At 34.6% G+C, this 14207-nt stretch overlaps 3 protein-coding genes across 3 annotated transcripts; all 3 read left to right on the forward strand.

The window, feature by feature from the left end:
* The first annotated feature begins 332 nt into the window (after positions 1-332).
* LOC133680329 (uncharacterized) lies at positions 333-3097 on the forward strand. Its single transcript, XM_062103197.1, has 3 exons — positions 333-1575; positions 2094-2439; positions 2682-3097. The coding sequence occupies exons 1-3, from the start codon at positions 536-538 to the stop codon at positions 2940-2942; spliced, it is 1647 nt and encodes a 548-aa protein (XP_061959181.1). The 5' UTR covers positions 333-535; the 3' UTR covers positions 2943-3097.
* Positions 3098-4365: 1268 nt separating this feature from the next.
* LOC133680581 (26S proteasome non-ATPase regulatory subunit 4 homolog) lies at positions 4366-8126 on the forward strand. Its single transcript, XM_062103596.1, has 10 exons — positions 4366-4513; positions 4629-4742; positions 4835-4940; positions 5436-5550; positions 5638-5847; positions 6209-6506; positions 6645-6768; positions 7385-7488; positions 7583-7651; positions 7775-8126. Exons 1-10 carry the CDS (start codon positions 4502-4504, stop codon positions 7820-7822), a joined length of 1200 nt encoding a protein of 399 aa, XP_061959580.1. The 5' UTR covers positions 4366-4501; the 3' UTR covers positions 7823-8126.
* A 4065-nt stretch (positions 8127-12191) lies between these two features.
* Positions 12192-13654, forward strand: LOC133679777 (actin-depolymerizing factor 5). The gene is made up of 3 exons (XM_062102471.1): positions 12192-12296; positions 12399-12658; positions 13298-13654. The coding sequence occupies exons 1-3, from the start codon at positions 12276-12278 to the stop codon at positions 13446-13448; spliced, it is 432 nt and encodes a 143-aa protein (XP_061958455.1). The 5' UTR covers positions 12192-12275; the 3' UTR covers positions 13449-13654.
* The last annotated feature ends 553 nt before the right edge of the window (positions 13655-14207 follow it).

Raw genomic sequence — 14207 nt, forward strand, 5'->3', positions numbered from 1 at the left:
ATAGTTTAATCACTTAGGGAATCTCAGATGAAAAAACTGCATGGTATTAAAATAACTCTTTATTTATTGATTTTAAATCTTTAAAGGGATAACCATGTAGAATGTTAAAATCTTTTTTGTGTTAAAATAAAGAGTTATTCATGTATATTTTTCAAGAAATGCATAAAATAGAGGGAAGATTTTAACTATTTTTTTTATCTTTAAACTTCCTTTTTTTTTCCTCCTTCTATATAAAATATAAAATGAGTTACTAAAATGCATTTTTATATTGAAATATCATATGAAAAAAAATTATATTATTTAAAATACTATAATAATTTGGCTCTGTCATGTTGATTTTGCCATTGCAAATGCCATCACCACCTAAAAGTCATCATCCAGATTCCAGACTGCACAGACAATATCCACCAGTCCTGCACACAACGCATACAGACAGTCAACGACAAACAAGCCCAAAAAGAAGAATGCTCTCTTCCCTATCGCCACCACCACCTTAACCACCGTCCAGTAACATCCCCACCTCCTCCTCTCTCTAATGGGTAGTGGTGAAGAAGCCAACAAACCGACTTCATTTTATGATTCCTCTTCACAATCACAACCTCTGCTCTTGAAACCTCCTTCAATTGAAGAGCCGAACCAACCTGACCAACCTGAATCTGACCCGACCCAGTACCTCCAGATCTCCTACAATTATGGTCCTAGACCTTTTAAAGACCTTCCTTTTGTAATCTTTTTTGTTTTTGTTGTTCTTTGTACTTTTGGGTTCGGTATCTTCTCTGTTTTTCACAAAAATTCTAATTACTCCAATCTATCTTCTTATAAATATGATTTGAATTCTAATTCTTGTGTAAGAAATTCGACCGTTAATGGTTTTTACGAGTCAAGATTTGATTTTTATGCTTTGAGTTCATCAGGTTCAGTTTTTTTGAAGTCTTTGATATGGACCCTCGTAGTTACTTTGATTTTGAGTGTGCCCATTTGTTTTCTTTTGCTTCTTTCGCTTAAACATTACACTAAGCAGATTGTTTATGTGTCACTTCCTTTTTTTGTTGTCATACCAATCTTCTTTAACGTCTACTGGTTTGTTGCTTGTACTGTTAGCTCTTCTTGCAGTGATGCATTCCCTTTAGTTTATAGAATTTTGGTCTTGGTTTTCGTGTTCTTGATTATTGGGATCATTGTGTGGATTTTTGTAGCTAATTGGCATAGAATTGAATTAACAGTGAAGATAATTGGGGTTGCCTCTGATGCTTTGTCTAAGAATTTGGGTTTGTTTGTGGTGATCCCGTTGTTAACGCTTGGATTAGTGGTTTATTATGCGCCAATAGTGGTATTTTTAGTGTTTGCGAGATTGAATGGGAAAATTGTGCCTAAGGAATCAAGTGGAGAATATAGGTGTGTTTGGAAGCAGGATAGTTGGGTGCCAGCATACTACACATTGGCAATTCTTACAATGTTGTGGTCTTTGACTATTATGGTTGAAGCTCAGGTTTATGTTATAAGTGGAACTGTTGCACAGTGGTACTTCACGAAGGAGGATGCAAAACCTAGAAGAAGTATAAGAAGTTCTTTGAGGTGATCTGTTGCTACTTATTCTTTTGTTACACTTATTACGTGAACATTGCATGTGTTTTTGGAATGTGGTTTATATTACAAACGGTTCTCTTGATTCTCATTTTGAATTTTTGGACTCTGGGATATGCTAATAGGTTATAATTTTTTGGAATGATTCTCATTTCAAGTAGTCCTCTTAGGAGTCCTTATTGAGCCAGGCACCTGTTAGTGGTGGTTGTCAATGATTTCGATGACTTGAATGTCTTGATTGTTGATCCTGCACCTAGCTAATAGGAGTATAGGACAGCTTGAAGATTTTCTTTTGTTGGCCGGAATTCTGTACCTCCAACTAGATAAAGATTTCGCATTCCAATTAATCTCTATAAATTTATTATTGTTTGCAATATCCTCTTATTGTCCTCAATACTAGTATCTCAGGGCACATTTCCTAACGTGCTCAAGATGAAAGTTTGTTAGAGATTTATAATCATCATCATGACATGATTATTGTTTTGACCTTTGTGTTTAAAATTTTGCAGACATGCCTTTGGTCCCTCATCAGGCACTGTATGTTTATCTGGACTGCTTATTTGTGTTGTTCGCTTTGTGCGTGCCGTTGTCGATAGTGCAAGACAAGAGGATGTTCCTGGGATGGTGAACCTTGTCTTGCGGTGTTGTGTCAAAGCATTACTTTCAGCAGTAGATTTTCTTAACAAGTTCACAATCAACTTCGTGGCAATAACCGGTGAAGGCTACTGCACTTCTGCAAGGATGACATATGAACTATTAAAACGTAATCTGCTATCTGCTGTTTTTGTTGAAACCGTCTCCACTCGTTTGCTGGCTGGAATTACATTCGTACTCTCAGCAATATATGCAATTGTGGTGAGTAGTTATTCTAACCTTTTGCTCCTGTTGTATTCCAGAGTTCCTAGTTGATGGTGATTTACCATGAGTAGGTTCTGTATGTATGTCCATACCAGTAATTTACTATGTGCTTGCATGTTGAAGTCATCTTTTGTTTTGGTGTTGAAAGAAAAGGCTGGCCTTTTATATCAAGATGATTTGATCTAATGATCTAATGCAATTGTTTTTTTTTTTTTTTGTAATTCTGTATTTGTAAACAGGTCTGCGCTATCCTGAAAGGTGCAAGCAGTATGGGGGTTTATTCATACGTTGTAGCAGTTCTCGCATGGGCACTCCTGATTATTGTGCTGGGTTTCTTTGTTCATGTGCTGGACAATGTGATCGAGACTGTTTATGTATGCTATGCCATAGATAGGGATAGGGGAGAGGTTTACAGAACAGAGGTCCATGAGGTTTACAGTCAGCTGCCTATTAGTAGAAATCATAGGCCGCCTATTGCTCCCATTGCTCCTGTTGTATAACAAAATATCCTTGTCGAATCTTTCATGATTTTTGGTCTGTCATTTGTTGTCTGTATGATTTGATAACTGCCACCTGGCAGATTGTGCGTAACTTCCATTTGCTATGAACTTTGTTTAATAAAGAGCTGGATTTTCCAGGCAAGTTAAAGATCAAAGATGTTAATATGCCCTATGACCTGGTCTTAATGTGGTTTCTTAAAGCATGCTATAGTGGCATGTTTCATCTGAACTGGGGTGTAAACTCTTGATAAGTGTTCTCTCTGATGCTTTTAGACTGCATGGATCTAGTGGTTCTGAAGGCAATCGGTAGCTATGGTTTTCATCTGTGGACTTGTTCCTTGCATTTGTCTGATGCTTCTATCTATTCTTATGTTTGTTCTGAGAATCACAGGGCACCCAATGCCCGGTCGATAACGTTATAAAAAATAAAAAAAGAACGTTCTTTAGGTCTATTTGCCCCTTGTTCCTGTTGCTTTTCCATGTCTTCGCTAATCTTGTACATGCAGAGTTATGCTCTCCATATGGTCGGACTCGCAAAGGCCTTAAGTAACATATTTCCATGGCTCCTTGAATTCACAAAAGAGCTTTGGGGTTTTTTCCTGCCTTTGCTTCTGAGGCACATAAGAGCAAGTTACGAAAAAGGGGGGGTTGAAGAACAGGTAAGAATTTCCAGGATAAATGGTGGGAGTTTCCATAAATCCACCATGATTTGTCCTCCTCTTACCCAAGTTATTCTAGACTCTAAGCAGAAAGAGGTAGGTACAAAATATGTCTCGTCGATCCCACCTAACAGCATATTGACTAAAATCTAGCTCTGGACTGTGTCCTGACAAAGTTCAAATTGTCTTCTATGATCCCACAAGAAATGTTGGTGGTCCTCCGAGCATGAATTCAATTAAATTTCACCTAAAAAAATGTTGCTCTAGTCTTCTTCTCAATTAAAATTAGAATTTCGAGTTTTTTTTCCAAAACAATTTGAATTCAATAAAAAAAAAAGGTTCTTGTATCAAAGTTATTAAAATCTGGTATGACACATAACTTTGTAACAAATTAACTTGGGCTAATTAATTTTTTTTTTAAAAAATAAAATAATATTTTTTTATTTTTTTAATAAAAATCAAATCAAAATTTTAACCAGTTATGGTTTGACTTGACAAATTAATCATAAAAAACCATGTTAATTATAAATTATTTTAAAAACACACCTGACTTAGACCGGGGCTGATTCCTGCATCAGCCTACGGTCGGGTTTATAACTTTTTAATGTGCCTAAACTAGTTGCTAGATATGCCATCTCTAGTCTATTGGGCCCTTATGAATGGGCTTTTTAGCCTAACGAATTGTTTGAATTTCGACCTATCAAATGCAACATTAGGCCTTTGGGCCTACTCTGCATCCCGTCTTCTCTTAGACAAAGGCTTCAGGGAAAATAAAGTGGAAAAACATCAACTTTATTTTAAAGTTCTTGTGAGCAAGAAAAAAAAACGAAAAAAAAAAAGAAGAGCTTTTTCTTCCGATTTTTCTTCTCGCGCAAGCACAGCACAACAGTAACAACAACCATGGTTCTCGAGGTAATAAATTGGTTGAAACCCTAAAAAAATAGTAATTTGTTGTTAATCTAACAATTATCTTATTCAACATAACAATAATTTTGCCTTTTTTTTGTTTGGTTTTGACGATGTTTAGGCGACTATGATATGCATCGACAACTCAGAATGGATGCGAAATGGCGATTACTCTCCTTCTCGCTTTCAAGCTCAAGCTGATGCTGTTAATCTCTTATGCGGCGCTAAAACCCAAGTAATTTAACGATTTTCTTTTTGGGTTTCATTTGTTTTTTTTGTTTGATAAATCTGGTTTTGATTTCTCTGGGATTTTTTGGGTAATTGAAGTCGAATCCAGAGAATACAGTCGGGATATTAACAATGGCCGGCAAACAAGTTCGGGTTTTGACTACTCTTACTAGTGATCTGGGCAAGATTTTGTCTTGTATGCACGGTGCGTTTATTTTATACCATGCTCCTTTATCCTTCAATTTATATTTGAAATTATTGTGGATTTAGATTTGTTTCTTAGATTGAATTATTGGTGGGTTTTACTTTGTTTTGATAATTTAGACTTTTTATGTTTATCGGGTATTATCGAGTTTGAAATTTTTATGCACTGTGAATGGCAAAGATCACTACTTTGTAAATGTGTTTTGATAATTATGAATCTTTTATAGTTATTGGAGATGATCTAATTCTGATTTATTTGTATTGTGATGGTAAAAGTTTAGAATTTTATAGCTAATGTGATAGATTGCACCGATTAGAACTCTGTATAGGAGACAAAGAATAGCAAAGCTTCTTTCTAAATATGAAAAACATCTTAAACCAACTCTAAAGAACGTAGGTGGTGATAATTTTTCAGTTGAATTCACAAGCATTCTCTTGCATTTTTCACCAATTATTTGATATTAAAGTCTCTCTGTTTAATTTCATTTTTATTTAGGTCTTGAAGTGGGCGGTGAGATGAATCTATCAGCAGGAATTCAGGTTGCACAACTAGCTCTTAAGCATCGTCAAAACAAAAATCAGCAGCAAAGAATAATAGTTTTTGCCGGAAGGTAAGCTTGCTTGTTGGTTTGCTGCGATTAGCTTGTTCTTTTATGTTTATGATCCAAGCTTGTCTTATTTGCTAAATGTTTTTCCAGTCCTATCAAATATGACAAGAAAATGTTGGAGACCATAGGGAAGAAATTAAAGAAGAACAATGTATCTCTAGATATTGTTGATTTTGGCGAAGAAGACGATGGGAAGCCGGAGAAGTTGGAGGCTCTCTTCGCTGCTGTCAATAGCAATGACAGTAGCCATATAGTTCACATTCCTCCTGGTGGAACTGCTATTTCTGATGCTCTGATGAAGTATGATACTCTAGCTTCCTTTCTTTACTAGTTGAGGCTACAGCTATAAGTGTGCAAATTTATTATTGTTTCATTACCAGAATGATTCAGAATATACTGATTTGAAACGGTGATCTGTTACAATAGAGATGTTATGTGTTGTAACTGTGGATTTGATTTGGAGAACTGAAGTAATTCACATATAATTGAAGAGCTGCTCACGATTTGTTTACTTGTGATAATAAGCAACTGAATTGTATATGATTAGATCAGATATTTCTCATCTCATAATGATACACAAGATATTGGACCAATCAATAATATTTTACCTCATTTACAATGTAGCTCGAGTGATATGATTTTTTTGTTCTTACTTTGGCAGCACACCTGTATTCACTGGAGATGGGGAAGGAGGAAGTGGTTTTGCTGCAGCAGCTGCAGCGGCTGCAGCTGGTGGTGGTGACTTTGATTTTGGCGTAGATCCTAATTTAGACCCAGAGCTGGCTCTTGCCCTTAGAGTTTCTATGGAAGAGGAGAGAGCTAGGCAAGAAGCTGCTGCAAAAAGGGCTGCCGATGAAGCTGCTAGACAAGAAAAAGGAGAAGAACCATCATCCAAATCACAGGATACAACAATGGTCGACAAGGCTGCTGAAGCAACTAACAGTGCTGCTGATCCAATGGTTGGTTTCATTTTGACGATACCTTTTGTATTTGTGTGTCAGTACTTCTGTTGGACAAAGCTTGCTCTATGCTTTCTGTTTGGGTGCATCTATCTGGTTTCTTGATTTAGCTTTGACAATTAACTGTTGTGGTGATAGGATGAAGTGAATGCATTGCTTCAGCAGGCTATTGCACTGTCAATGGAAAACCCTGTATCCGATCCCGCTGTCCGTGATTCTGAAATGGCAGAGGCAACTAATGATGATCAAGATTTGGCTATGGGTAGGTTCTGCTCCGTTTAAAAGGCCTGCTGATACTTCAAATTTCTCTCTGCTTATGGCTTCTCTAAATTCATATATACAAAAGTGCTCCTATGGATTGTTTGCTACATGAACACTTGGGTGGGAGCTCAAAGCTAAATTTGATTTCCGACTGATTCATGTATGATATATTTACATTGTTTTTTACATTACTTCAGTATTTCATGATTCTTTTTTACTTGTATTGCGGGTAAGAGAATTCAGGAAGGAGAATGCGTTATTAAAAAACCAACAATTATGGGATTTGCATGCAATTCAATGTTGAATCAACTAGCAAGTTTTGATGCACCCAAAAAATATGCAACTATTCCATTTCTTCTGGAACTTCTCCTGGTATTTGTGTAGTTATGATTTTTTTTTATGATTGTTCATTGATTTTTCTTTTTCAGGTTCCAGATTTATAGGTAAACACATATCATTTTTTCTCTATTTACAGGGAAATTGACATTAAACATTTCTTTAACCTTGCAATGCTGTGTGCCAGAGCTTCAAACACTTGTCAACTTTGTTCTGATGCCATGATTTTTAAATTTAATTGGTGAACCTGCTTTGATCCATTGAATATCTCTTGCATGCAGCTCTTCAGATGTCCATTCAGGAAACCGCAAAAGATTCATCAAGTCAGTCAGACATGAGCAAGGCGCTGGAGGATCAGTCTTTTGTGTCATCTGTCCTTGCATCAGTAAGTATTCTTTGAACCTGCCTATAAAGAACTCCTTGATGGATCACATTCAGCGCATGTTGTTTTCTTTCTGACATTTTATTCCTCTTAACAGCTTCCAGGAGTTGACCCTAACGATCCCTCAGTGAAGGAGCTGCTAGCATCTTTCCAAGGCCAATCTGAGGTGTGTTCATGAAATTCAGACAACATAACCTGCATTTCAATTGAGTAATGCTTTTTATTTAGCTTGTTCATTATGTCAAACATTTGCAATGCCTGTATCTGATTTTTTATTCATTACTATCAGTCCGGACAAAAGAAGGATGAAGATAAGCCACCAAGTGATGACAAGTGAAAGGCGCTAGACAAGTCTTCATGAAAGAAAGCTTCTGTGCTGGTGACACAAACCACATTGCACTGAGGAGAATGAATGAAAAGCAGACTTGATAGAAACACATGTTGAATTTACTACTCGTTTTCCAATTCTAATGATTGTCACTGGAATAGGCTGAATATTGGAGTAGGATGTTAGAATTGCTGTCATTATGCTTTTTAACGTTATGCAATAGAATTGGTTTCTTGTACTGTGGCGCACTTTATGGTTGCTGATTGGGAAGGAAACAAGGGCTCAATGTCAAAATTGAAACTGCTTTATTTCATTTTCATTGATGTCACATTGACTTGTATTTTTTTGCCTGCTCGTTTCCCTCCCCCAATCCTGATTTTGTGAAATAATGTCACCAGCCGGATAAATAATCCGGTGAGAGTCTGCCCGGGTCCCTCTTTGACAGAGGGTAAACAATAGCACAAGCCAGATTGTGCCCTGTTCAGAAATTGTATGGGAAGAGGCCTTGCCACTGTTAGCAAGACTGAAGGCAGAGCTATTATCGGCTTTAAGCCTCTACAGAAACTGCTAGGTTTTTTCTTTGTTAGTCCAATCACTTTAAATACAACATGGTATGGGATTGTTTGGACTACAAGAGCAAACCAGATTATAGAGCTAGATTTGGTAAGTAATGGTCAACAAATTGGAATTCATTTATCAATAGATTTTTTTCTTTCATTTGAATTTATTTCAATAATTCTTTTAGTTGCTTTGATAGGTGCAATCTTATCTTTTAAATTAGCTATCGCAATCCAAATAAGACTTTATTTTTTTTTATTTTGTACTTGTAATATTTTTATTTTAGTCAATCTAATTTGTTGATATTAAATTGTTGTTCATTGTTTGTATTAAAATAAATCAAAATCAGTAAGGAGTTCTGCGATGATGCTCACATCCAAGAAATGAGCCGTTAGTGATTTTACTGCCAGATGCATAAAAGATAGACAAAAGGTTTATTCTGGATGTGAGAATTATAAGTTAATTAATTGAGATATCAGATTAGCTCATTTACCTTCAATCATTCACGTCCATCTTCTCCTCAATATTTTGCATCAGGCATTGATGTTTAAATGGCCTTACCAATCACATAAAAACACATAAAATACGTCCAAATCATTCACGTCCATCTTCTATTTCACCAGGCTGGGCCATCATCTTTTTCAAGAGTGGCTGCGAGATTCGCAGAATTCATAACCCCTTGCAAGGATTTAGGTGCTCCACCAAATTGAGTAGTTCCATTAAGAAGAAGCCAGGAACTAAGCGAGATATTCATGGGGCTGGAACAGCTAGTAACCATTCCATAACCACACCGTGCCCTCCCCATATTTTTCCATGGCATGACACTTTTAAGCAGTGATGACTAGACATTCTATGAACAAATAACTCATGACCACTGGTTGAGGGACATGTGTAGAGAGAGTTACTAATTTCCACAGAAGGGGGCCACACCATGAGGGGCATGTCTCCCTTTGAACGTCCGTTTCTTCTTTTGCTTGCGGTTTTGGAAGATTTTAGTGTTTGTACTGTCTCGAATACCAAACTAGCCATCTTTATCTGGAATCTTGGATAAGCATACGCTTATACTATTTTATGGGATGATTTGTTGGAATGTTGATCATATCTACCATACTTTTGTTAGACAAGCTTGTGGAAAAACTCAAAATCTTGGAGAGATGAAATCTTCAACTTGCATACACAGTTTTCACCACACAAAAAAAAAAAAAAAACTTTTAATTAATGTTCATGCTACTCTGGGGTTAGTTTTTGCCCATAGTCAATCTAAGTCTCTCTCTGATCGGATCTTAAACAAATACCTGCTAGATTAAATTACAAGGTAGATCGATGATAACTTGGAAATATAATTATTTACCAGACTAGTTAGAAAAACCTCCGAGGGTCAATGGTTTCACACTTTCATTTGCACCAAGAAGCTTTTACTCTTTAGTTTTGGCAGTCTTTTCTGTGCTTCTTTTCCTCCATCCTCTTCGCTCCTTTGCTTTCACGCAAAGACCAGAGTTTGAGGAACACAAAGATAGGGAGAAGGGGATGTGGGTGTGTGATCCGAGATTGGGACCACCGTATTGTTTGCATAGCTTATGTTCATATGTAGTAAAGCATAGTAGAAGTAACGACATCTCATGTATTTTTGCAGGCTAAATCGCCTCCGAACCAGTTAGGTAATTTTAGTTTGATGAAAAAACTTTTGAACTGAGATTTTCTACTAATTAATTAACGACCTGTTTGTAGGTCTATTTTCGATCTTATATTATGATCTGATATGGTTTATTTATCCTCGTTTTAATGAATTTTGGGCTTTAAGACCCTATTTCAGCAAAAATAAAATAAAATATAAGTACATGCTTAGTTTATGTAACGTGGAAATGGTCATGTAATTGAGCAAGTTGGTGAACAATGCACCTGGTTAATTGTAGCTATGCTACTTCACTTTTACAGCAAGCCCAACTCGGAAGGTCAAGATTTTCAATTTTTTTGCCAAATAATCCCTTCACCATAGATATTAAATCATGATAAATTGACTTGAAAAATCCATAATCTAAATTCAGATTCTAATAGGATTTTAAGTTGAATAAATAATAATAATAAAAAGGATAAAACTCAATAGACAAACTCATTTCAAATGGTTAGATCAACTCTAAAAAAAATAAAATAAAATAAAAATTATATTATTTTAATAAAAATAATTAATCCAAGTTGATTACATCACTGGTAGCAGGACATGGACTAAATTGTAACTATTTCATGCTTTTTTTAAAAGAAAAAAATGTTTAATATTATATTAAATAATGTTTTGTTACTGTTTCAGATTAAAAAAAAACAAAGATAATAAGGATAAAAACATTTTTTATTGAAGAGACAAAAATATATAAAAATATAAAATAAATCTATATCTAAGTAATTTTTAAATGAATCTCTATTATTTTAAAACATGTATTACATGCAGATATGTTGTCTTATCTCTAATATATCAAGAGAATAACTAAAACTCGCCTAAAATACAAAATGTAGGTTAAGATTTTTTTATTTTTTTTCTTTAAGAAACAAGGGACTTTTTTGACAATTCCAAATCGTGTCAACTAATATACCGAGCAGAGTTGGTTTAAGATAAATGAAAAGTATTGGACAAAACTATAAGCGATGCATTTTAAAATATTTAAGAAATAATTTTTATGTATATCTGACAAATAAAATTTTAAAAAAATTACAATTTATACTTAGAATGTTGTATTACATGGATCCATTGTTTATTTCATGAATCAAATTAATAAATATAACTTATTTCTTTGTAAAGCTATTTAATAAGCGATGGTTTTGAATTATTATCCAAGTGATTCCCGTTTTAAACTGAGTTCAATAATGAGTTGTCCGGCGAGCTATAGATAGTAAAATGACAGAAATTTTAGTGAGCCAACCAAAAATTAAATAGAGTAATTATTAGCAGATAAAAATTATGCCATTGTTTTCAAATATTACGTTGGAATTACCATATTGGGTCAATTAAAAGATAACGCAGCAGCAGAGTGGACCTTGGATAAACCTGTAAATTAAACTGCTAGTGGACCCTACCATTCGTTTCTCAAAGGAAATTACGAGAAAGTATGTTTACCATTATTTATCTTTTTTTCTACTAATATATGATATAATAATAAATGATATCATATAATTAAAGATAAATAAAGGTAAACTACTTTCTCGTAATTTCCTTTGAGAAACGAATGGTAGGGTCCACTAGCAGTTTAATTCAAGTAAATAAATAATTCAAATCATAAAAAAAGTTCGTTGAATTTCTAAAGTTTAGTGTTAATTGCATTGAGATTTTAGTAAATTATTTTTCTTGGCTTTGACTCTGGTATCTTTTTTATTACACACATGAATTAAAAATGATACTGATAAAGTTAATTATATTAATTACTATAAATAATTAAATAAAAAGGATATTAAGTAGCATAATGCATGGATTATATATGATATGCTATAAAATATTGTTATAATTAAATTAAACTTATAAATAAATTAATAATTAAAATCAAATCATCTCGCAATATAAACGTAAATACTGCCTGTATAATTTATAAAGTTAACTAAAATTAAATCTTATTTTCAAAAAAAAATTATATCATTCTAATTCCATGTTCTAGGTAAAATGAAATAAAAATGGTTAAATTAATTATAATTATTCATTAAAAAAAACTAATCATAAAAAAATAAATGGAGAATAATTTGGTCATCGAACATATATATAGGTCTAGTATATGGATAGAGTTGTAATATTTGCTAACACTAGTGGCAATTCAATAGCAACATCTTTATATAAAGACCAATGCCACATGCTTAAACCCATACCACCATCAATTAGTCTTGCTAGAGAAAACAATACTCGCACTTCTCCTCCAGTTCAGCAGCAATGGCAATGGCTTTCAAGATGGTATAGCAACATCTCCTCCTCCTTATATTCCTTACCGTAAGATGTTAATTAACGTTTCTAACATATATCCGTGTCTTTGTTTTGTATACATGTTAATGACAGGCAACAACAGGCATGTGGGTGACTGATGAGTGCAAGAATTCATTCCATCAAATGAAATGGAAGAGAGTTCATAGGTACATAGTGTTCAAGATTGATGAGAAGTCAAGGTTGGTCACCGTGGACAAGGTTGGTGGCCCTGGTGAGAGCTATGATGATCTTGCTGCTTCATTACCGGATGATGATTGCAGATATGCTGTGTTTGATTTCGATTTTGTCACTGTTGATAATTGCCGGAAGAGCAAGATCTTCTTCATTGCATGGTCCGTCCCCTTCTTTTGTAGACTCTTTCTTTATGAATTATCATCACAATAGGATCGCCATAAGCCACTTTTTAGCCCCTTTTCAATCACACACACAAAAAATTACTGAGTATTTCAAGAGTCTTGCTTCCTCCTCGCACACAAATAGGTAACAATAGGTCCCCATTTTATGTCAGAAAAGAACTCAACTATGAGCATATATATACCAATTATTAAGAAAAAAGAACAGGGCTTGGATCTGAATTGTTGCCTTACCATGTTAAGAAATGATTAACAATGAGTAACGTGGATCGATATTCTCAAATTTGAATGTAGAAAAATGTGGCAAGTCAATGTTGGCAATAATACTAACTAGGGAGGGACAATTATTTTGATTCTGATTAATCAGTAGGGAACTTTCAGAGTTTTAGAAGCAAGTGGGTTTGATGATTAACGCCGTCTCCTCCACATGTTTTTCGACAATTAAAATTAGGTATGTTGTCAATGGTGACTCGAGTCTCACATGTAGACAAAAGGGTTGGGTTTTTTGGAAGCATAGTATATGTAATGATGTGAAATATCCCACTATTTATATTTTTCTCTATTCACATGACAATTATTGGGTTGCTAACGAATCTAGTTAATTTGGATTAATTTCAGGGCTCCAACAGCGTCAAGAATCAGAGCAAAAATGCTTTATGCAACTTCCAAGGATGGATTAAGGAGAGTGCTTGAAGGCATCCACTATGAACTCCAAGCAACCGACCCAACTGAGATGGGGTTCGATTTGATTAGGGACCGAGCCAAATAAATATGATTAGGATTAGATAAATTATGTACTGCCATCTTACCTTATTTAATAACTCCAGCCCGACGTGCTTTAATTTCTTGTTGTAACTTCTCTACCTTTATGTTTCAGATTTTTGGCACTGATGTAAGTTGAAGTTCTAAATTGTAATAACACTTACGTGTCATGTGGGTGCTTATAAATTTGACGACAAGAACCTTTGGATCCAATCTCTTTTAACATGGAAAGGCATAAATTAGTGTGATTATAATATGTCTTAACACTACTTATACTCCCACTAAAACGTCCAGCATGACAGTTGTGAGTTCATGATTAATTTAATACATTTGAATTTGCATTAAAAATAAGGTTTGATAGACTGAGTTCGAGTAAAACAATTTGGATCAGACTGATTGTGAGTCAATTATTTTGTTTAATGGTGCTCTTGCTGTATAAGTGAACAGATTTAGGTTCACCATTCTCTGTTTAGCATACTAGGACTCCATTATTGATTGTTTGGCAATCGCAGCACTGGATTCATGAAGTTTGAGTTAGATCTGTTTGGTCTGGCAAGTGAGCTTGATTTGGATTTTACTGTCTTGCAACAGATTGATTTTCATGGATCAAAACTTTTACTGTCTTGCAGCAGATTGATTTTCATGGATCAAAACTTTTACTGGTTACCTTTTTTTATAATGCTAATTGCTCTGATGAAATTCCGTAACGCGATTCCTTAATTAGATAGTATGAATTAGGTTTATTTTCTCAAATAATTGCTTAAAT

This window comes from Populus nigra, chromosome 19 (genome assembly GCF_951802175.1).
Source record: "Populus nigra chromosome 19, ddPopNigr1.1, whole genome shotgun sequence".
NCBI lineage: Eukaryota > Viridiplantae > Streptophyta > Magnoliopsida > Malpighiales > Salicaceae > Populus > Populus nigra.